Genomic DNA, 23,270 nt, shown 5'->3' with positions numbered 1-23,270 from the left:
TATTATCAGCCTCATTTTAATATGAAATGAAAAAAATTGAAGTAGATTATAATTTATAAAGGGGGGAACGCTAGATTTAAATGAAGCACTCTGGTTTTAGAATATGTGTACGTAAAAACCAGCCCCCTGTGATGCCTCTCTCAAGAGGCAAGTTTGCAGTGGTGGCTGGAAATCCTGTGTGCCTTCCCTGCAAAGCGCCTGTTACATTCCTTAGAGTTTTGCATCAGTTAAACAAGGAATTCAAAATAGCTTTCTGGTGACATTACAGGAAAAGGGGTGGTATCGTTGGCAGCAGTTTCAGGGGAGGGGGAAAATATTTCATATATGGGCTTGCTTGCTTGGACTGGTCGAAGGGGAAGGACCAGGTGGTAACAGAGGATTCTACCAATCGTGAAAACTTTCTTGGCAAGGGAGGTGGAGTCTGGGAGGTATTTAAGAATTCTGGATGGTCCAGTGATCTAACCCAGTTAGGGGTTTCTCCTAGGGAAGCTATACAGGTCGTTTTGATTGCTACTGTTGTGGCGGCTGCTCACCAGATCGCTCACCGTTCCTGGGCCAGACCTCATCGCCCTAGTTGTGGGAGAGAAGCCCAGCCCCAGCTCCGGGTTGACAGCTGGGCCAGCCTACGCATGCGCCGCAGCACGCAGCATGCAGAGGCGGAGGACCGCCGCCAGGGGCCGCCGCGGCCCGGCCGCTCCTCCCCGCCCCCTCCCCGCCCCAGCGCCCGGGCGGGCCGGGAAGGCGGAAGTAGGGGCCTCCGCGGCTGGAGTTGGGGCTCCCGGAGGCCCGGGGACGCGGGAGCGGCGGCCTGCGGGCCGAAAGATCGGCGTCCGGGCCGCCTCGGCTCGGAGCGCAGTCTCCGTTCTCTCCTGCTGCCTTGGCTGAGCGGCGTCGTGCGGGCGGAGGAGGCGGCGGCCAGAGGACGAAAGCGGTGAGTCCCCTTCCGACGGCCCCCGGCAGCCGCGGCCTCCCCTCTCCTCTCGCTTCCCGCTGGTGGCGGACGCCGCCCCCTCCCGTCTCCTCTCGCTTCCCAGGGTTTGGGGACCCTCCCCCTGTCCCTCCGCTTCCACAGGTTGGGGACCCTCCCGTCCCTTCGCTCCCACAGGTTGGGGACCCTCCCCCTGTCCCCTCGCTCCCACAGGTTGGGGACCCTCCCCCTGTCCCTCCGCTTCCACAGGTTGGGGACCCTCCCGTCCCTTCGCTCCCACAGGTCGGGGACGCCTCCCCCTGTCCCCTCGCTCCCACAGGTTGGGGATCCTCCCCTGTCCCCTCGCTCCCACAGTTTGGAGACCCCTCGCTCCCTCGAGGTCGGGGACGCCTCCCCCTGTCCTCGCTCCCACAGTTTGGGGACCCTCCCGTCCCTTCGCTCCCACAGTTTGGGGACCCTCCCCTGTCCCCTCGCTCCCACAGGTTGGGGATCCTCCCCTGTCCCCTCGCTCCCACAGGTTGGGGATCCTCCCCTGTCCCCTCGCTCCCACAGGTTAGGGACCCTTCGCTCCCCCGAGGTCGGGGACGCCTCCCCCTGTCCCCTCGCTCCCACAGGTCGGGGACGCCTCCCCCTGTCCCTTCTCTCCCCCGAGGTCGGGGACGCCTCCCCCTGTCCCTCCGCTCCCACCGGTTGGGGACCCTCCCCTGCCCCCTCGCTCCCCCGAGGTCGGGACGCCTCCCCCTGTCCCCTCGCTCCCACAGGTCGGGGACGCCTCCCCCTGTCCCTTCTCTCCCCCGAGGTCGGGGACGCCTCCCCCTGTCCCTCCGCTCCCACAGGTTGGGGACCCTCCCCTCTGCTCCCCAGGCCCGCGGGGTCCTCCTTCGCAGCTCCCCCCACTCCCGGGCGGGGGCCCCGCGCCCACCAGCTCAGCCCCTTCCCGGCAAAGGCCGTTGCCGCCTGGATTTTCCCGTCCCTCCGAGCCGACACCGGCTTTAAAAGAAAAAAGAAAAAAATCCCTTTCAGTTCCCAGCGAGTCCCTCGGTCGCTGTCATGGGAGAGCTATTTTTGGGTTCCCCGGTGAACTCGTTTGAGGTTCCAGGCAGCAAGTTTAAAAAAAAAAAAGGTTCGATGACACGAGTCTTCCTCCCCGCCCCGCGCGGCGCGGGCCAGGCTCCAGCGGCGGGCGCGGGGCCCTTCCCGGCACCGGCTTTAGCGGAACTCGGCCGGGAGGCGGGAGGCGGGAGGCGGGAGGGCGCGGGCAGAAAGCACCGACAGCGCCGGCGGCCGAGCCTGCCGTGCCCGCGTTTCCTCTGCTTCTCGGGAACTGCACGTCACCCACCGTCTCGCTCCAAAGCCACCGGAACCAGAAAGACTCGCTAAGGGCTCGTGCCGGCCCGCGCACCTGGCCCCGGGCGGGCCCGCTCCCCGGCGACTCCGGGGAAGGCGGAGGGGCTTTTCTGCCCTCGGCGTGGGGGGCGGGGGGGGGGGGCGCTCTCCGCAGCTCCAGGGAGAGGTTGGCACACGATGATCCGGGTTTCCACCCGCACACGCTGTGCGCGCCCTTCGCGGTGTTGCAGGATTGCAACCTGAGGGTCTTTTGTTTGAGAACGATGCCGATCGGTTTGGGGGTCCGTGGATTTTGAAAGAAATCGTGTGAACCTCCAGTGCCGAGGCAGGGGACTGCCCCTTGACTCTGTATTCAAAATCAAGGCAGCTGACTGTTTGGCAGCATTTGCATCTCTGCAGGTCTCTTTGCATTTTAAGAATAGACGTTAAGGAGTCAGCAAACAGTTCCCACCTATTCCTGAAGCTAGCAGCAAACTAAAGGCAACTTCTTTTTCTTTTAAAAAATATTGTAAATGAAATGTATTGGGATGACACCAGTTAGTAAGATTATGTAGGTTTCAAGTGTACATTTCTATGATGCATGATCCTGTTGTTTTACATGGTTTTACTTTGTGAGTCACCTGTTTGGCCACGAATGAATTTCTGCTGACTTAAAATGGACCAATTCATGATAGGACCTGTTGATTTCTTTAGCTTAGACATTTCTCTCATTAGCACCTGTTGATCTTAGGGAAACAATTTTTGTGCAGCACCCTACTCCCCACCCCCCAAGGCATTTAACAGTATTCTCTCTGGATTATAATACATTCCCAGAGACAAATAGGTGGAATATGAAGTTTGGAAGATCAAGAAACACAAGACACGCAGGACAGTTCCCCTGAAATGACTGCTCTGGCTCTATTATAATACGGCCCCACCCTGTCATCTTTCAGAGCTTCTGTAGAGGCAAAGCCTGCGTTGGGAGCAGCTCATGAGGTGGACATCCGTGGCACCATATAAAGTAAAAAGACTCCTGGGTGTCAGATCATGTTCTGTTCACGTCTACAGTGGACTCAAAGCACTTTTTATTCTTCCCTCGGTGCTACTTAACATCGTGATTGTAGTTAGGAAAGTGATTTTCACTTAAGTCGTTATGCCAGTCTCTAAAATAAAGGGGGAAATGTTTTAACTTGCTAGAAAGAAAGAGTAAACATACATACTGAATGGCACTCAAAATACTGTTTTAGCTTAACTTTTTCTTCGCAGTACAATTACGTGGGTCTATATACTGCAGGCACAGAGCGTGACTATCTGAAAAATTTATTTGGAGGATATAGATCTTCTGTGTTACATATATATATATATATATATACACACACACAAACATACATACATACACACACACATATATATAATTTTATTGATTTTTTACAGAGAAGAAGGGAGAGGGATAGAGAGTTAGAAACATCGATGAGAGAGATCGATCAGTTGCCTCCTGCACGCCTCCCAGTGGGGATGTGCCCGCAACCAAGATACATGCCCTTGACCGGAATCGAACCCGGGACTCTTCAGTCCGCAGTCCAATGCTCTATCCACTGAGCCAAACCGGTTCGGCTTCTGTGTTGCTTCTTAAAGCATGAAAAGTGATGTGAAAATCGAATACATCTAGATCAGCGGTTCTCAACCTGTGGGTCGCAAACCCCTTTGGGGGTCGAACGACCCTTTCACAGGGGTCACCTAAGACCATCGGAAAACACATATATAATTACATATTATTTTTGTGATTAATCACTATGCTTTAATTATGTTCAATTTGTAACAATGAAATTGGGGGTCACCACAACATGAGGAACTGTATTAAAGGGTCTCGGCATTAGGAAGGTTGAGAACCACTGATCTAGATGTTTAGAGTGCTCACTCCCATGTCTTAACACTGCATTCCTACAGTGGAATTCATTTTAAGGAATTGTGCCTGATGAGACAGGTTTTCTTAACAACACATTCGCTATAAAAGGTCTCTTTAAATCAAAATACCTTCAACTCTTTCAAACTAGACTGCAAGAGGGCAGTATATAGACTACCCAGTAAACTGAATTTAACTGAACAGTTGGGCAGAAAAAGTAGACTTTGCTCAGTAAGTTGCTTTTTTTCTTCTGACTTTGATAGATTCTGTACAACAAAGCAACAAATACTAATTTCTCAAAGTGATTTTATTTTTTAAAAAAATAAGTGGTTGAAGATCCAAAAGATAAAAATACCTAGAATTGTCAAAGGTATGTAGTAAAATGGTCTCTCTCAAACTTTTTGGGGAGTGGGAATTAAAAAGCCTTTGATACATATTAGATAACCAGACATCAATGGGTTGCCTTCGAAAGTTACATACCCTTTCACCTAATAATTCTACTTCTAGGAGATTTACCTAAGTAACTGGGCACAAAAATGTGTATGGGGAGAAAAATAACAAAGGCTATAAGCCCTAAGTGTAGTATAATAGTGCCATATGTCCTCAGGTTTGGAGGGTCTAATCAGGGCCGTCTGCCCCATCCTGGACCACAGGTACCTGACTAGTTCTGTTTGCCACTATCTTGCCATCCCTTGCTGCCTCTCAGCTTGTACCAAGTCTTCCCTAGGAATCCGAATTAGCTATAACAAGGCTTTGGAAGCTTTTATTTTTTGTTTTAATCCCCACTCGAGAATATGTTTATTAATATTTAGAGAGAGGAAGGGAGAAAGAGAGAAAGAGAGAGAGAGACATCAATTGGTTGCCTCCTGTATTCTCCCAGACCGGGAACCAGTCCAAACTCACAACCTAGGTATGTGCCCTGACCTGGAATCGAACCCACGACCCTTTGGTAGGTACAGGACAACACTTCAACCAACTGAGCCACTTCGGCCAGGGCCTGGGAGCTATTTTTAACTTTTCAAAAATAATATGTCAAAGGTAAAATAAAACGCCGTTTTTTTCTCTATTGATTCTTTGAAATTCTATCAATCCAGAATGACAATGCTAGACAGGTCGTGTTTTGTAGAAGCTGGAGGGTCAGCACCTTAGTCTAGTGCAGTGGTTGGCAAACCGCGGCTCGCGAGCCACATCCGGCTCTTTGGCCCCTTGAGTGTGGCTCTTCCACAAAATACCATGTGCGGGTGCACACGTGCGATTGAAACTTCGTGGCCCATGCACAGAAGTCGGTTTTCGGCCTGGGCGAGTCTATTTTGAAGAAGTAGTGTTAGAAGAAGTGGGGGGTGTTGTTCAGACAGGAGACAGGGCCCAGGCGGGCGCGGGATACGCTGCGCGGGGGAGGTACATTGTTTTGAGGTACGTTTGCTGAGGCCGACTCCTTCCAACTCTCCCATCCACACTCATCTATCTGAAACAAGTATACAAGACGAGTGTGGATGGGAGAGTTGGAAGGGGTCGACCTCAGCGAACGTACCTCAATCAGACTGAGGACATTTTTAGCAAAGGCCAGCTTAGGAGGACCCTGATTAAGTTAATAACAGTGTACCTACCTATATAGTTTAAGTTTAAGAAATTGGGCTCTCAAAAGAAATTTCAATCGTTATACTGTTGATATTTGGCTCTGTTGACTAATGAGTTTGCCGACCACTGGTCTAGTGTAATAAAAATAAAGGGAAAGAAATTTTAAATGCAGCTTTATAGACAAATTTGTCGCAACTCGAAGAGGCAAACATGGTAGTAGTACCAAGTGCACAGGCTCTGGGGCCAGGTAGACTTGGGTTCTCATTCCTGCTCTGTTACTGATTAGTCGAATAGTCCTGGGCAAGTTAGTTCACCTTTTTTTTTTTTTTAATATATTTTATTAATTTTTTACAGAGAGGAAGGGAGAGAGATAGAGAGTTAGAAACATCGATGAGAGAGAAACATCGATCAGCTGCCTCCTGCACATCTCCCACTGGGGATGTGCCTGCAACCAAGGTACATGCCCTTGACCGGAATCGAACCCGGGACCCTTCAGTCCGCAGGCCGACGCTCTATCCACTGAGCCAAACCGGTTTCGGCTAGTTCACCTTTTTAAGTTCCAGGGTTTCCACTTTGCTAAAGGGGAGGGGGCAGTGAAATTACTGCATAAAATTACTCGAGAGAGCTGCACAGAACAGTGACTCGTTCTTACTTCCAGGCACAGTTCTAAGTGCTTTCACATACCAGCCCATTGATTCCTCTCTGTCATTCACCACTTGGCTGTCCTGCCCCTCCAAGCCAGAACAGGGCCTCAGCCTTTGTAGGTGCTCATCAGACTGTACGCAAAATCTTTTTGAGCAGAAGAAAAAGATGCCTCTGGTGGCCAAAACAAAGCTAGAGGGTTGCTTTCTTAACCCAGGGGGAAGACTGTTCACCATTCTGACCCGAAGCTTGCGTTCTGTTTCTAGAACTATATCTGGCACATATTGGGAATTCTCCACAGTCTACTGCAGAGACCTGGTCAATAGGCCGTGAATTGCCTTTAGACATTAGTCTCTCACTCAATAATATCATATGACTTAGAGTTTGAAGGCGTCCCACCTACCCACGAAACCAGTAGTTTTCCATAGACAACAGAAACCTCACTTGTTTTTCCTGTCACATGATGAAATAGAGTCACTTGACATGACTGAAGGCAGAAGGACATACAAATATACTTTTTCAAAATTCTGTTCTTTCTACATAATAGAAATCTCCACACTGAACATTTGGAAGTACTCGTGGAATTTCAGATCTAGAAGAAGAAACCAAGATCCAAATGGTTAAATGGCACCAAACCACATGCCTAATACTTGCACATGATCATCTAACCTAGGGGTGGGGAACCTGTTTTCTGCTGAGGGCCATCTGGATATTTATAACACCATTTGCTTAATATAATTCACTTCATGTAACTTTATGTTGCTGTGAAAGAAGCTCCTAGATTTATTGCATTTTGAGTCCTGCCTGCGGTTGCCTTGGCCGGGCTGGACCAAATGATTTCAAGGGCCTTATACGGCCCACGGGCCCCACCCCTGATCTAATCCCTTGTACATTGCTCTTCCTTGCACTGCCTGCTGGTCCTACTGTTCTCTTCAGCTCAGGATACTTGAGGGAACTTCAGCAGCGTAATAAGGTCTTCAGCAGATGCTTAATGAACACCTATTATGTGAAAGATCTTGTGCTGAGTACTAAGGATATGAAAAGTAAATTCTTGACTTCAGTCACAGGAAACAGAATTTAAACATAATTGTGAGATAGCTCAGTATTGCAATGGAGGTCATTTCTTCTTTTAACTTTACATTCTATCTACCTACTAGATCTTGAACTCCTTAACCTACTATAGAAGACTAGTCATGAAGTAAAGCTCAAAAAACTTGTAAAGTTTTCCATAAATAGTATTAATGCAGCTTTTCTGTATCAACGAAGAGGTGACCTGCCTCGATAAGCTATGGTGTATGTGTATGCATGTTAAGGCATTTTTCTCTTGCTATTTTTACAGAGTAATTGATAAGCTCGTTACTATGAGTCTGCTAAACTGTGAAATCAGCTGTGCCTCCAGCCAGTCTGAGAGCGACTGCTGCGCGGCCATGGCCAGCTCCTGTAGTGCTGCAGCAAAAGACGACAGCGTGGGCGCCACTGCCAGCACAGGGAATCTCTCCAGCTCTTTCATGGAAGAGATCCAGGGATACGATGTCGAGTTTGACCCACCCCTGGAGAGCAAGTATGAATGCCCCATCTGCTTGATGGCGTTACGGGAAGCAGTGCAGACACCATGCGGCCACAGGTTCTGCAAAGCCTGCATCACCAAATCAATAAGGTACGTGAGCATAAGAAAGAACTGTGTCCTATAACAGAACCAAATACGGAGAACGATATTGCACAGCACACGGGACATCCCAAGAGTAGTCTTATATGTAAACACCTACTCAAGGAAAAAGAACACTGGGCAGAAACTTGAGACATCTACATTCTTACCCTAGTTCAGTGATGGCGAACCTATGACACGCATGTCAGAGGTGACACGCGAACTCATTTTGTTGGTTGATTTTTCTTTGTCAAATGGCATTTAAATATATAAAATAAATATCAAAAATATAAGTCTTTGTTTTACTATGGTTGCAAATATCAAAAAATTTCTATATGTCACATGGCACCAGAGTTAAATTAGGGTTTTTCAAAATGCTGACATGCCGAGCTCAAAAGGATCGCCGTCACTGCTAGTTCCTACTGTGGTATGAAAGGTAATGTCTGTCTTCTACCTTCCTCTGATTCTCAGATAAATAGGTTCTCTATGCTTTAAGAAAATAATATAACACCTTAAATGATAGTAGAGCATGATCAGCTCAACCATACAAAGAATGCTGACTCTATAATCGATCAGTGATGGTTTTAGCCACATTAAATTCTGTCTGTTATCTGATATCTGTGGACAAAAGTGAAATAACCAGTATTTTTAAAGAAAGTATTAGTCGATGCCTCTGCCTTTACAATATATCCAAAATTCAATCCCTTCTCGCTGCCTCCACTGCTACCACCCTATTCTGAATCCCCGTCAGCTCAGTCGCAGGCCTGCTTCTCCCCTTGCCTTCCAGACTGTTCTCAGGGTAGCAGCCAGAGGGAACCTGGTCATCTCTGCTCAGAACATTGCAGCAAGTCATCTGCGTGTGAGGCCCTGTTCTTAGATCCATAATCCGTTTTCTGACCTCCTGTCCACTATTCCCTCCTTCCACCAAGTCACTCCTTGCTGTTCCTTCAACATGCCAAGCATGCTCCTGCCTTGGGGAATTGGCTTTTGCTGTTCTCTCTGTGGAACATTCTTTCTTCAGTTAACTGTCTACTAACACCTTTCACTCCTCCAGTGTGGCTCAGATCTCACCTCTCATAGGTGCCCTGGCTACCCTGTTATACCACAGCATGTTCCCCTCTGTCGCCCCCCACACTCCCAACCTCTCTTACCCAGTTAGAAATAAGCTCCTTGAGCCCTAACCGGTTTGGCTCAGTGGATAGAGCGTCAGCCTGCGGACTGAAGGGTCCCAGGTTCGATTCCGGTCAAGGGCATGTACCTTAGTTGTGGGCACATCCCCCGTAGGGAGTGTGCAGGAGGCAGCTGATCAATGTTTCTAACTCTCTATCCCTCTCCCCTCCTTTCTGTAAAAAATCAACAAAATATATTTTTTTTAAAAAAAGAAAGAAGCTCCTTGAGAGTAGGGGTTGAGAGCTATTTTATTTCTGGATATTTCCTATGTGCCGGAAGTAGTGCTCAGTATCATGGTTGCTTTAACTGAATGAAGGTATGTGGGAGTCCATTGATGATTCAAGTTCATCTCCCAAGAAGTAAATACATTTTACTTAATTCAAAAGTAGATGGGAATATTTTAGGTGACTAAGGAAGTAGTGGGAGGATTTTATGTTGTTCAGTAAATAAGCATCGAGTTATGTTGGTGAAATCATTTGTAAGTAGGTAAAGCTGGCTACTTATTATCTGGCAGATTTTTCTTTCAACTTTTAAATTGACTTTTCTTTTCTCGTGGCGTCCTTGTCTGGGTTTGGTATCAGGGTAATAAAATGAGTTTGGAAGTGTTCTTTCCTCTTCCATTTTTTGGAAGAGTGTAGGAACGGTAGGTATTAATTTTTCTTTAAATGTTTGGTGGGATTCACCAGTGAAGCCATCTGCTCCTGGGCTTTTGTTGGTTGGGAGGGGTGTGGGTTTTTTGGGAGGTGATGACTGATTTACTCTGTATACTAGCAATCTGCTCAGATTTTCTGTTTCTTCATGATTCAGTCTTCATAGGTCGTATGTACCATATTATGGATCACTGACTTTTTGTGGATAGAGAGATGTATTTTATTAGTGTCATATGCCCAAGAAGATCATCTTCAGCAGTTTTTTAATAGCAAGATATTCATGAAAGTAATGGACAGTGGTCTTAAAAGGAAGTAAAACCCACAAAAGGAAGTCTGAGGCTTTCTTTTTCTATCTCCCTCTCAGCTAGAAATGACCGCTTACTTTGAGTCTAACGTTCTTAAAAGAATACCTTCAGACTTTCTCATCCATTATAATCATTCAGGAAACCAAAATACATGCTAATCCAGTTCCATTTGCTGTGGATATTGGTTTCCAGTTTACTTTGTAAGTTTGTTTTTTTCCTCTTTGACATCCATAACTTAGATCTTGGGTATATATGTCAATAAATTTGTTTATAGTGTCCTATGCTTCTCATAAAAGATTTGACTATACTAAGACCATTATTCTGACAGAAGCCTCATTAAAGATTGGCTGTTTCTCTCACCTTTATTCTAAGGCATTTGACAGTAGACCCGTTTTTTACCTACCATGGCAATTTCCACTGTGGCTTACACAAAGGAGTTGCTCAGCAAATGATTTGAGTGATTGATTAATGCTTCAGTGGTCTACCTGACTCGCCACATTTTGTGAGTGAAGATTCAGACATCCCAAAAAGTTAAAGGGAAGTGACAGATAACCAAACTTCCTGGGGAAGGTTTTCCCCATCATAAGATTAAGTAACCACTGGGAAACTACTGGGAAGGAGGAAATAGAGGTCCTTTAATTCCCTACTAAATTGTCCCCTAGACATAAAAATAAAGGAAAACTTTGGTTGTCCTTGAGCTAGTGAAGTGTTATTGGTATTACGAGCAGCATATGTAGTTTATCTCACTAGCATGTTGTGTAGCTGCTGACAGAACAGAGGCCTGCCAGACTGCAAAATCCCCATCCTTAACTTGACTTCATTTAAGGACAATCACAATAGGACTTTATTGAGTTAATTTTTCTCTTTTTTTTTTTTTTTTTGTTGTTGTTGTTGAAATCTATCCCACAGTCTAAAATCCCATAGTTTTTTGGGGCCTAGCTGGTTTGGCTCAGTGGGTAGAGCTTCATCCTGTGGACTGAAGGATCTCACATTCATTTCTGGTCAAGGGCACATGCCTGAGTTGTGGGCTTAGTTCCCCGTAGGGGGTGTGCAGGAGGCAGCCAATCAATGATTCTCTCTCATCATTGATATTTCTATCTCTTTTTCCCCTCTTCCTTTCTCTCTGAAATCAATAAAAAATATTTTTTAAAAATTAAAATTAAATCCCATAATTTTTTATAGGTCACCAGTATGGTACTAGTTGTATTCATTGCATAAAGGAACAGTTCATGAACTGTCCATAAAAGGACAGGTGTTGGTTTCTTGATTTGGGTCGGGGGAGGATAATATTATGAAATATAATGTGTTAAATTATTTTCCATAGGAAATAATAAATGGAGAATGTATATGTGGTGAGTTATACACATATATAACTCTTTTAAACGTGTAAAAGTTGTTTGTATTTTTTAATGTTAATATTTGTTTAAGTCTACTAAATGTATGTATCTTATTTGTTTCTTTTAGGGATGCCGGTCACAAATGTCCTATTGATAATGAAATACTGTTGGAAACTCAACTCTTTCCTGACAATTTTGCAAAACGAGAGATTCTTTCTCTGATGGTGAGGTGTCCAAATGAAGGGTGTATGCACAAGATGGAACTGCGGCATCTTGAGGTACTAAAGTTATTTCTTAGCCTTAGCATATAGGCAAGGCAGTTCCTAGAGAATAGAGACTTTGCTGTGTCCATCAGTGTATTGCTGACGCCTAGCATATAATTGCTTAGTGAAGTACCAATCCTTTCATCATCTATAATAATAAAAGCATAATATGCTAATTAGACCAGACAGCCCAGTGACCTTCTGGGCATCCTTCTGGATGAAGACAGGGCTGTGAAGGCCGAGGCAAGATGCTGAGGCTGTGAGGGCCAAGCCTCTTGCACGAATTTCATGCATCGGGCCTCTAGTTGGATATGAGTAGAAACCAGAAATTTCTAATTCCATCTTCTTGGGCCTTGCCAAATGATAAAGAAATCAGTATTCTTTAAGTTTTGGGGTGAACATTATTAACTATAATACTGAAGAGCATTTTAAATACAAGTGTCACATTTCAATCCCATAACTTCACTTATTTCTATCTTTTTGTTTTTAATCCTCACCCTAGGATAGGAAGGACACACACACACACACACACACACACACACAGGTCAATGTGAGAGAGAAACATTGATTGGTTGGCTCCCGTACATGCCCCAACAGGGTATGGAACCCGCAACCTAGGTATCTGCCCTGACCAGGAAATCAAACCCTCAACCTTTTGATGTATGGGACGATGCTTTAACCAACTGAGTCACCCAGCCAGGGCTATTTTTCTCATTTTGAAATAAGCAACAAGTCTCATAGCCATCATCTTGGTACCCTCATACTTTTTTCTCTTTTTTTCTAAATTGTGCATTTTATTATTGACTAAATGGAGTTTTTCTATAACTTGAGATGAACTGAAGCAATCAGGTAAAAGAATTTGCTTTTAAATTAAATTCATTTTTAGCTTGGTGGTTTTATGAGAAATTAAGTATCGTTTATGATTTATTCGAAATTAAGTGTTTAAACATTTACAACTTGTCCCTTTTCCTTAGGTCCTTGTGAAGGAGTAGCTGTTTTGAGAGAGAACAGTGTATAGTCAGAAGAGATTATATTTAAGAGATTTCTTAAAGATTAGCAGGTGCTAATCAATTCTTTTTTTCTTATTATAGGATCATCAAGCACATTGTGAGTTTGCTCTTACGAATTGTCTTCAATGCAACCGTCCATTACAAAAGTGCCAACTTAATACTCACATTCTCCAGGAGTGTCCAAGAAGACAGGTTTCTTGTAAGAACTGTGCTCTGTCAATGGCATTTGAAGATAAAGAGGCATGTACTACTTGGATTTCTTAATTTCACTACTTGTTAATTTGTTTTTATGTACATTTAAGGGCTTCACAGTAGATGAGGATGCTATTCCATTTCTGAGTCTATATTATCAGTTGTGGGAAGATTGATTTTTAAGAAAGAAAGTTCAGTAAACCATTTTAGTGACTAAATGTAGGGTTTATATTTGTATATCTTCTTTTTAATCATTTTTAAAATACATTTTTATTAATTTTAGAGAATAAGTGAGAGGGAGAGAGACAGAAACATCAATGATGAGAGAGAATCATTGACCGGCTGCCTCCTGCATGCCCCACACTGGGGATGAGCCCGCAACCCGGGCATATGCCCTGACCAGGAATCAAACCACGACCTCCTGGTTCACAGGTCAGTGCTCAACCACTGAGCCTCCCTGGTCAGGCTGTATATCTTTCTTAGAAAACATTGTTTGTACTACTTACCAGCATAGTAGATCTGCAAGTAACAAAACCTTCCAAGAAAGACGTGCTGATTTGCTTTCCTATGTGATATTTTAATGACCAGTCTTGGATTTGAGACAAACAAGTAGAATGATGCCTGTATAAGACTTATGCTTTACTCTTTGAAAAAGAGAATGGGATGTTAAAACTTTTATGGAGAATAAATTAAATTTAATCTCAAACGTGTGTTTTTTGGTGATAAATCACTGAGCTTTTTGGTGATAAATCACGGAGCTATGCCCATATAATGAATTCACTTTTCTGGGAGTATGTTACACTTCAATTAAAATGTTATCATTAAAAAGAAACTTCATGGCACCTGACAGCATCATGATGCTAGAGCAGTTTTTTCATATAACTATTAACATACTTCCTTAAACTTTATTTCTTATATAGTCAAATCTTATTTCTTGATCATCTCCCATCTCAAACAATTCGGTCCTTGACCAAGTTGTTCACAGAAAAAATGTTTGGGTTGTGGAACCAGACTACGGCTTTCAACCTGACAACACTTTCATGCTGATACCTCAGCATGACAAAAAGTGTATTTCAGGCAACAAAGGAGAGAATGCTTTTGTTGCTGGCAGAAATGAACAATTAGCACAATTTTAAAACATAAAGCGGCCTTATTAAGAGTGCTAATGTTGCAAAGGGTATGAAAGAAGCAATAATCACAGTCAATTGAAGAGGTAGAAAAACTGAACCAGCCAAGATACTGCATGCTGACCTGAAAGACATCCTGGACCCAATGCTAAAAGTGATTCCTTTAAGGCAATTAGGGGGTGGTTCGATACATTTAAGAAAAGAAGTGTATTTATACATTAAACAGTACATTAGACATGTACTGGATGTAAGAAAGGTTAAAACGGAATCATTTGGGGTGTCTGGAAAAGATTAATTCAATCTACATTATTTCTTATGGGAAAAAATGATTCGGTTTTCAAACAAATTGTTTCTGGAATTAAGTTTGAGAACCAAGGTTCCACTATAAGTTTATCTTGGCAATTTTTCCTACTTTCTTATGCAATCAAGCATATTATACTCATTAAGTTGATGAAATGTTCAAAAAAGTCAGCTAACTTGCTAAAAAAATGGGGAGAAGGCTGAGGCATAATTAGAACAAATTGATGTTTTCCTAAACTTAAGTAAATTAAATGGATGTAACCTGAAGGGTTAGTTATTTCTCAAACTCATTGTACTTTAGAAAACAAGGCTCACCCTCCCAGGGCCTGTGAGAATCTGAGCACCAGAGCCTCCTGCCCTAACAGTGCTCTGTTCTCTAACCCCCTAAGAGCTTGAATTAGATATAGTATTGGTCAATGATGTCCAAACTAGTCACAGATGCCCTGCCTCCGGTTAAAAGAAGTGATTTCAAGGATTCTCTTTTGTGTACTGTATTCTTTGAAAGAGCTGAAACGCAAGATGTATCTCATTACTTACTATACTGGCAGAGGGAGAGAAAACAACCTTTACATATTATTCTCACTTTTTTTATTTAACACACATCAAAGTCCTTAATTTGTTTATGGTGAAAAATTACTTTTATAAAAGTAAGGGTTTTTTTGCTTTTCAGATTTTTCTCATGTTTTTCTTATATTTTTCTATTAAAATTTAGAGCCATGACCAGAGCTGTCCTTTGGCAAATGTCATCTGTGAATACTGCAGTACCATGCTCATCAGAGAACAGGTATAATGATTTCTTTTCATGAATGAATATTTCCATAATAGATTAAAGAAGTGGGTTCGGTTTTTTATTAAGTCAATACGGCAAAATGAATACAGGTTGAAGAAGTGTTAGAACTATGAAAATTTTTCATAAAATTAATAAATATGAATATTTCAGAAAAACAAATACTCAGCCCTAAGTACTTAAAGTCATTAATATAATCTCCATGTTTATGTATATTTATACAAGTTCCGTACAAAACCAGGTAATTCTTAAGATACAAATCATCAAAATTCCCATTTAAAGGGAAAAAAACGCACCTTAAATATGTATTTACACACTGTGCAGTAAGAGTCATAGGTATCCAGAGACTAGCCAAAAGACCAATGAAATAGAGGACAGCAGGTCTGTTCAGTGGTAGAGCATTATTTGTCCCCATGGCCCCTGGGACACACTGAGAGATTCTGAGACTCCCAGGATCTGTACCCCTCTGTTCAGTTGTCCTATAGACCACTGATGGGCCAGCGGCAGCAGTTACAGTAGAAAACTGCATTTACATTATTAATAAAGATAGGAAAATTCCATCTGATTGCTATCTTCTGACATCTGGGGAATTTACCCACACAATTTGAATACTAGTCACTATTTATACACCCATGAAATCTGCAAACCCAAAGATCATAATTGATTACCTTAATAATAACTAGAAGCAGGCAAAACCTGTCCCTCCACTAAACTTTTCCATTTGTCTAAACAGAGACCTGTAGTTTTTTTCCAACAGTCTTTATGTGAAGGTGTTAAACTTTGTTTTGCTAATGAAATCTCACCTCCCTGGTTTTTCTTTCTGTTCTGCTGTAATATTTAAAGGAAACCATGCAACGCATCTGAAACCCAGCAAAAATAAAACCTAATGTAGGAAAAAATCCTCGGTTAACAGAAAACTTAGGTTTTGACCCTGGTTGTGCCACTGACTTGCCGCTGATCTCTGGCAAGAAAGTTGAAATTCTAGATAAGGATCAGCAAAGCTGCCTGCAGTCCCAGTCTGGCCCACTGCCTGCTTTTATAAATAAGTGGTATTGGAGCACACCCATGCCATGTGTCCGCACGTCATCTGTGCCTGGTGTTCTCCCACAGTGACAGAGGTGAATACTTGGGACAGCGACCTTAGGGCCTACAAAGCTGAAAATACTTACTATCTGACCCTTTCTAAAAAATGTTGCTGCCCGCTGTTCTGGATTATGCAAAATTGAAAGATTGGGTTAAATGGTCTTTAATATTTCCGCTTGAAATATTTATGACTATAGCTAACCTAAATTTCTAAAGGGAATTTGGTAACCAGTTTCAAATATGATCCTCCATAATGGATCTTACCTTGAAGAGTCAGAAGCTGAGACATTCTTTAGAACCTTTATTAATGTGCTTATGAAATACTTTCTAACAGCTGAGTCTCCCATTGTAGTCAAAACATGCCCAGGCTAACAAAAGGTTAGAAGGTTTGTGAAAGGTGGTCATGAGGGAAGTACCGGGTACAGTCCGTGGCTTTAATGTGCACAGTTGGCTGGTCCCTGTTAAATGGCCTGGGCCACAGTGAGAGTCCTGGTGAAGTTTGCAGTTGAGGCTGACGTCAGAAGGTGCTTTTTCTTTAAAATGCCACTATAGCGTTCCAGTTCCCAGCAAGAGGAACAAATTCATTTTCTTGAATTGAATTTTGAGTGATTTGGGGGATGGTATGTGATGTTGGTATTTCCTTTTCTCTGTGACTTTTGGAAGTAAATATTATTTTAATCTTTGTGGGCTACCTGGTTTCTGTTGCAACTATTCAACTCTGCCATTGTGACATAGAGACAGCCATAGATAATACATGATTTTGTTTATATGAAATGTAAATCTTTATTTCAAGTGTAATCTCATTAACTAGAACATGATATGCAGGGAAAAACATTTTTCAACCTCTGCTTTGGTTTTCAGATGCCTAATCATTTTGAGCTAGACTGTCCTACAGCCCCAATTCCATGCACTTTCAGTTCTTTTGGTTGCCATGAAAAGGTAAGGTGTTTCTTTTTTTTTTCTTTTGACTCTTGAATATAGATCAAGAAAATTCATTTATCTAGTGCAGTGGAGAATACCAGTGGGAATGGAGGTACCTGACAAGGTTTTATCTTTCATAACCAAGGACACTTAGGAGCAAATGGTGTACACATTCTAGACTGGGCAGGGTCTCAGTCCCTCTTCAATACACTCAAAAAAGCTAAATAACCAGAAAATAACCCTGGCCCCTTTACACACACATTTTGATGAATCAGCATACTGAGGAACACATCTGAAGAGCTAATGAATATTCTGTTCACTCCTTCCCAAAGACCTCCCCTAGGATTCCATTGGCCAAAGAGAGGTTAAATAAAAGCTTCAAGACAAAGGATATGGCAAGCTTTCCCTCCCAGGAGCACACCCACACCTTTCCCTTCCCCAGCTTCTTCCACAGGCGTGCATCTCCTAAACTTAAAGGGAATCCCACAAGACTTGCACCAGGCGAGCGGCTGGCAATGGCAGCTCGTCCCAGGCTTACCCCTTGAACCTGTCATTAGGGCCCCAATTTTCTCTGACTGCCCAGTGAGCTCACTGTCACTGTGACTTTAATTTCTCAGAGAGCCAAACCAGCCCCATCTAGACTCTCTCATGTTACTTCCCCACGCCTTGTATCTTTGCTGTTTTTCTCCTAAACTTTAAGGGACCCCATGGGACTTGCAACCAGGGGAACAGTACACAGTGGCAGCTCTACCCAGGCTACCCTCCTGAACCTATCTCCAAGACCCCTTTTCTCTGACTTTTTCTCTCCTATTGCTTCTCCTACCTTACTGGCCCCAGCTTGAGTAAACATACTCTCAAAAGCCACCCAGACTCATGTTGTGAAGTCTTTACTACACAAAGTCAGGAGCCCACACACTACGGTCAGACCATCCTGGGCCCAGGCCCTGTCCAGTAGCAATAGGATCGAGATGATGGAGACAAAGAAGGTTGTAGGGGATTGAGAGAAATGGTGATGTTACTTAAAACCTTTTATTTGGCGTGGCTAGGCCCCTTTCCTAATCCTCACAGTATCTACTCCCAGTCTAAGGCTTGTGCTTAATTTTTAGATGCAAAGGATTCACTTGGCACGCCACCTACAAGAGAACACCCAGTCACACATGAGAATGTTGGCCCAGGCTGTTCAGAGCTTAAACCTGGCTGCAGCTCCCATGCCTCAACGATACGAGCCTGCATCTCTGGCTCGGGTCCCCTCTGGGTGTAACTCAGAGGTCTACAATTTTCAAGAAATCATTCAACAGTTAGAGGGTCGCCTTGTAAGACAAGACCATCAAATCCGGGAGCTGACTGCGAAAATGGAAACTCAGAGCATGTATGTCAGTGAGCTCAAACGAACTATTCGAACCCTTGAGGACAAGGTTGCTGAAATAGAAGCACAGCAGTGCAATGGGATTTACATCTGGAAGATTGGTAACTTTGGGATGCACTTGAAATCTCAAGAAGAGGAGAAACCTGTTGTCATTCACAGCCCTGGGTTCTATACAGGCAAACCCGGATACAAACTCTGCATGCGCCTGCACCTTCAGTTACCAACTGCTCAGCGCTGTGCAAACTATATATCCCTCTTTGTCCACACAATGCAAGGAGAGTATGACAGCCACCTCCCTTGGCCCTTCCAGGGTACAATACGCCTCACAATTCTCGATCAGTCCGAAGCACCTATCAGGCAAAACCATGAGGAGATCATGGATGCCAAACCAGAGCTGCTTGCCTTCCAGAGACCCACAATCCCACGGAACCCAAAAGGTTTTGGCTATGTGACTTTTATGCATCTGGAAGCCCTAAGACAAAGAACCTTCATTAAGGATGATACTTTGTTAGTGCGCTGTGAGGTTTCTACTCGCTTTGACATGGGCAGTCTTCGGAGGGAGGGTTTCCAGCCACGGAGCACGGACGCAGGGATATAGCATCCCTGGTTTGTTTTTCTGAAAGCCTCCTGGAGAAAACGGCCTTTTCTTGCCCTGTTCGCAATAATAATATGTAAACAATGAAAGCAGTGGGGAAAAATGGGATCCCCACCAGTGAATGTGGTGAAGGAGGTCGCTCTTGTCACTTGTACTTGTTTCTGTTACAAATACCTAAAGCAGTTTTTCCCTGGGACTCTACGTCCCCTGCTTTTTCAAGATTGTTACTACTGACTACTGAAGCAACTATGGCACATGGTAGCAGCTACCTGTCATTAGTATACCTCTCTGTTGTGCTTTCATGGGCCTTTTTCCAGAAAGTTCTATCAAAAGCCCAGGGTTGGAGTAGTAAAGCTCAACCCTTTTAATAGTCATGGATGCTCCTTAAAACTTTAGCTTATTTTTCTAGTATTGTATGTAATATATTAAACTTGAGAATCACTACCACCTTGTGCTGGTGCCAGTGGGAAGTTGCTACTATAAAGCTGAGTTCTCATTTTATTTGACCACCGGTAGCCTTCAGAGGATTTGAACTTCAATCCTTGGAAAACTTAAGTTCTCATTCACCCCGTTTCCCTCCGGGGTGTTACTAAGGATATTCAGGGACTAGTTTAAACCCTGACTATTAACCTCACTTTTTTAGTGTGAACATGTCTGTTGAAAAATTCTTGTTAAAGCCTTTCATCCTTCCTTGCTCACTTATTTCTTCAGTACTACAAAGTAGCATTTTCAGAGTTTAGCATGCCAACGGCTCAGTGTTGTGCTGTAAACCCCTTGATGTCTAGTCAATACAGAGTGCGGTCCACAGCCCTGCAGATGTTCTCTGACGCTTAATGCTGTAGACAAGGAGAGGCACACACAATTACCAACATAACAATTTAAAATGGCTCGGCTAGTCGGCTAATACGCCTTCTCAGTGGTAGTGACAAAAGCTGTTTGAACCAGACATTTTCAGCTTTTCTGCACTCCCTCTGGTTTAGTTAAGTGGAACAAAATTGATTGTCAAAGAGCAAAATTTCTTAATACTTGGGAGATCATTGGTGCTCCCTGAGCCGTCACCAAACTAAGGTTGGAAGTCATAGTGTTACATCAGGGCTTGGCTTGAGCAGTTGCTTTAGTCCATACCTGGGGAGGACCATGTAGAATTCATTAAAGTGGCCAAATGCTCCTAATAGGGAGAGATGACTTCTGTGTCATTCTGTGTTTGTTAAATTCTCATTCACCCCGTTTCCCTCCGGGGTGTCACTAAGGATATTCAGGGACTAGTTTAAACCCTGGCCTGTAGGTATCATGGTGACGTCTAGTTCTCAGGGTGTCCTCCAGCTAGTATGGGCTCTTCTCAGGAATCTAAGGGCCTTTGTACCTTGCCACGAAGTGGTTCGAGATTCTCCCCGGGATCGCCACCATGCGTGCGCACTTACCCACCCCCAGAGCTGCCACTGCGCACACCCACAGCTTCACTCACGGGGGCAAGGGAAAAAGGGTTGCCTATTACTCCTGTCAGTGCATTTTGTGGGAAAGAGAAGGTGTGTCTCTGAAGTTAATTGTCACTATATGTCAAAGAGTTTAGAGAACAATGATTAAGGAAACATTTTCCCGATTGATGAAAAATAACTCAGCTATACTAATCTACCCCTGCTGGAAGGTTATTATGTAGCATGCAGTGTATTATGTGGTGCATAATAAAATTTAAAAAAAAGGAATCTAAGAGGACCCATACACTATCCAGTTGGCACAAGGCTGTTTAAAGTTGTGTGGCCATGAGAGATTGTACTGCCTCTCCTGAGAAGCCATGTCAGACCCCCGGACCAGGGTTCAGGATCAGCCTCAGAAAAAGCTAAAAACCGTATGATTTCACTCATGTGGGATATAAAACTGAAACGCAGAGACACAGACAACCCTGTGGTGGTTACCAAAAGGAAGGGTGGGGAAGCAGTAACGTGTAAAGGGGGCCAAAGTGTGGTGATGGGAGATGATGTGACTTTGGGTGTTGGGCACACGATGCAGATCATGTATCAGAGAAATCTACACTCGAATACTAATCTTACTAACAAATGTCACCCCAATAAATTTAATTAATGGTTTTTTTAAAAAAAGATCAGCCACAATTTCAAGAGGAAGCACAGAGACTTTGTGGAGAAGAAAGCTTTCGGTTCCAGGCAGAGCCAGACTGGAAAGTCACTTTGACCTTTACCTTTACTTACCTCTCTACCCTCCCTCCCCACCCCACATTTAGGCTCCTGCTCTGGTAGGTTTATGTTCTAAAATGAAAATCATGCCTAGCCGGTTGGCTCAGTGGAGAGAGCATCAGGCCCAGACTGAAGGGTCCCGGGTTTGATTCTGGTCAAGGGCACGTACCTCAGTTGCAGGCTCCATCCTGGCCCTAGGGCCTATGGGAGAATCAACTAATCAATGTATCTCTCTCTCACATGGATGTTTCTGTGTGTCTCCCCCACTCACCCGCCCCCGTTCCTTCCAGTCTAAAAATCAATGGAAAAATATCCTCCAGTGAGGATTAACAAAAAATAATAATTAAATGAAAATCAAGGTCATGCAGAGACCCGGTTCCCCAGTGCATCGTCAGTACCCCCTGATCATCGACTAGGTGGCAGTCTGTCCCTTAGCTACCCCGCTTTCCAACTGGCTCCCTCTCTCTCGGCAGGGCCCCCGGAACCCCTGCTGTCCCTGTGATTGTGTGTCAGAGGAAAAGTAATCGTCATGTTCCATTTACAAAGTAAATGCTGTTATTTTTGTTGCCTAGAAAAATGTCTGAAGGAAATATAATAAACTATTTTTGATGGCTTATTTTCTTTGTGCTTCCTTGTATGTTTTACATTTTCTATAATAAACAAGTACTTTCACCAGAAAAAGTTAAATGTTGCCACAAAACATTGAACCTCACCAAAAAAGGAAATGATATTTAAAAGCTTCCTGGTCTGGTCAAATTTCTATTAAAAGCATGGCTGTGCACTAAGTACTGAGGAGTCATTTCCTGCTTTGTTTTTTGTGGGTTTTTTTTTTTTTTTGGTCTTTTTTTTTTTTACTACTCAGGAATCTTAATCCAAATAATAACGGGTGTTTTTAATCTAACTTCTATTTCCAGCTCCAGGTTTCCTATTTGTAAAATGAGGAGTTGGATTAGATCAGTGGTTCTCAACCTTGGCTGCACATTAGAATCACCTGGGAGTCTTTTTAAAATCCTGATTTCTGGGCCTCATCCTCTGGAAATTCTGTTTCTTTGTTACTAATGTTGTGGCCCCACCCCATAACAAACAATTTCCGGAGGATGAGGCCCAGAAATCAAGATTTTAAAAAGATTCCCAGGTGATTCTAATGTGCAGCCAAGGTTGAGAACCACTGGGTTAGATGTTCCTAAGGTCCACTCCAGCCATAAAATTCTGCTTTAAGACATTAGGTCTAACTAGCAGCATATCAACAATACTTACAAAAGGGTTTTGCCAGTAGAAAATTGTTTTAGCTTATTTTTTGCTGACAGACTACTTCAACTGGGTCTGTCCGCTGGGTATCACTGTAATTTTAATAAGCAAAGTTTTTAATCCCTAACATTTGGCATTTTGTAATACACCAGTCCTTATTTTAGACTAGTCATTCATTGTGAATACAGACTAAAAGTAATGATCAAACTGTCGTTCCAAATAGACACAGTTGTTAAGACTTCAACTCCGAAGCAAGTCTTTTCTGAAAAGCAGGTGTTTTTTTCAAATTCTTGCCCCCCTCTCTGAGACATGCTAGTGTCACTCAGCTGGCCTACAAGTGTTTGGGCCATGTGTTTATATTTTATCAACTTTTAACGTATTTATCGCTTGACATTATTCTTGGACATTGCTAAATTGAAAATAAATTGTTTCCTCGTTTCCCAGACATATCTGACCCAATGTTAGAGGAAACTTGCTTCAAGACATACATTTTGCTCTTGGAAAACAAGTTGGGATGTTGGTTTGTAGTTGGGTAGTTTCTTACTACCCTTTGGCTGTTGCAGCAAAGATACTTTCTGGCTATATCATAATACAACGATGTTCAACCGTGTGCCACAAGAATTTTTAAAACATGTAATACCTGACTATTTAGTCAGGGGCACTGACCTCTTTTCCCTTAGATTGTCAAATTAAAAAAAAAAAAAA

General features: G+C 43.5%; 1 protein-coding gene across 1 annotated transcript; it reads left to right on the top strand.

Moving 5' to 3' along the window:
• Positions 1-725: 725 nt before the first annotated feature.
• TRAF6 (TNF receptor associated factor 6) lies at positions 726-21,933 on the top strand. The gene is made up of 7 exons (XM_070427807.1): positions 726-931; positions 7,717-8,034; positions 11,612-11,762; positions 12,839-12,997; positions 15,089-15,160; positions 17,108-17,185; positions 18,274-21,933. The coding sequence occupies exons 2-7, from the start codon at positions 7,739-7,741 to the stop codon at positions 19,129-19,131; spliced, it is 1,614 nt and encodes a 537-aa protein (XP_070283908.1). The 5' UTR covers positions 726-931; positions 7,717-7,738; the 3' UTR covers positions 19,132-21,933.
• The last annotated feature ends 1,337 nt before the right edge of the window (positions 21,934-23,270 follow it).

The sequence above is a fragment of the Myotis yumanensis genome, unplaced genomic scaffold (assembly GCF_028538775.1).
Source record: "Myotis yumanensis isolate MYYU_CA2020_CCGP unplaced genomic scaffold, mMyoYum1.0.hap1 SCAF_10, whole genome shotgun sequence".
Classification (NCBI taxonomy): Eukaryota; Metazoa; Chordata; class Mammalia; order Chiroptera; family Vespertilionidae; genus Myotis; species Myotis yumanensis.
Note: the sequence above shows the minus strand (reverse complement) of the source record. Positions and strands in the feature narration are given on the sequence as shown.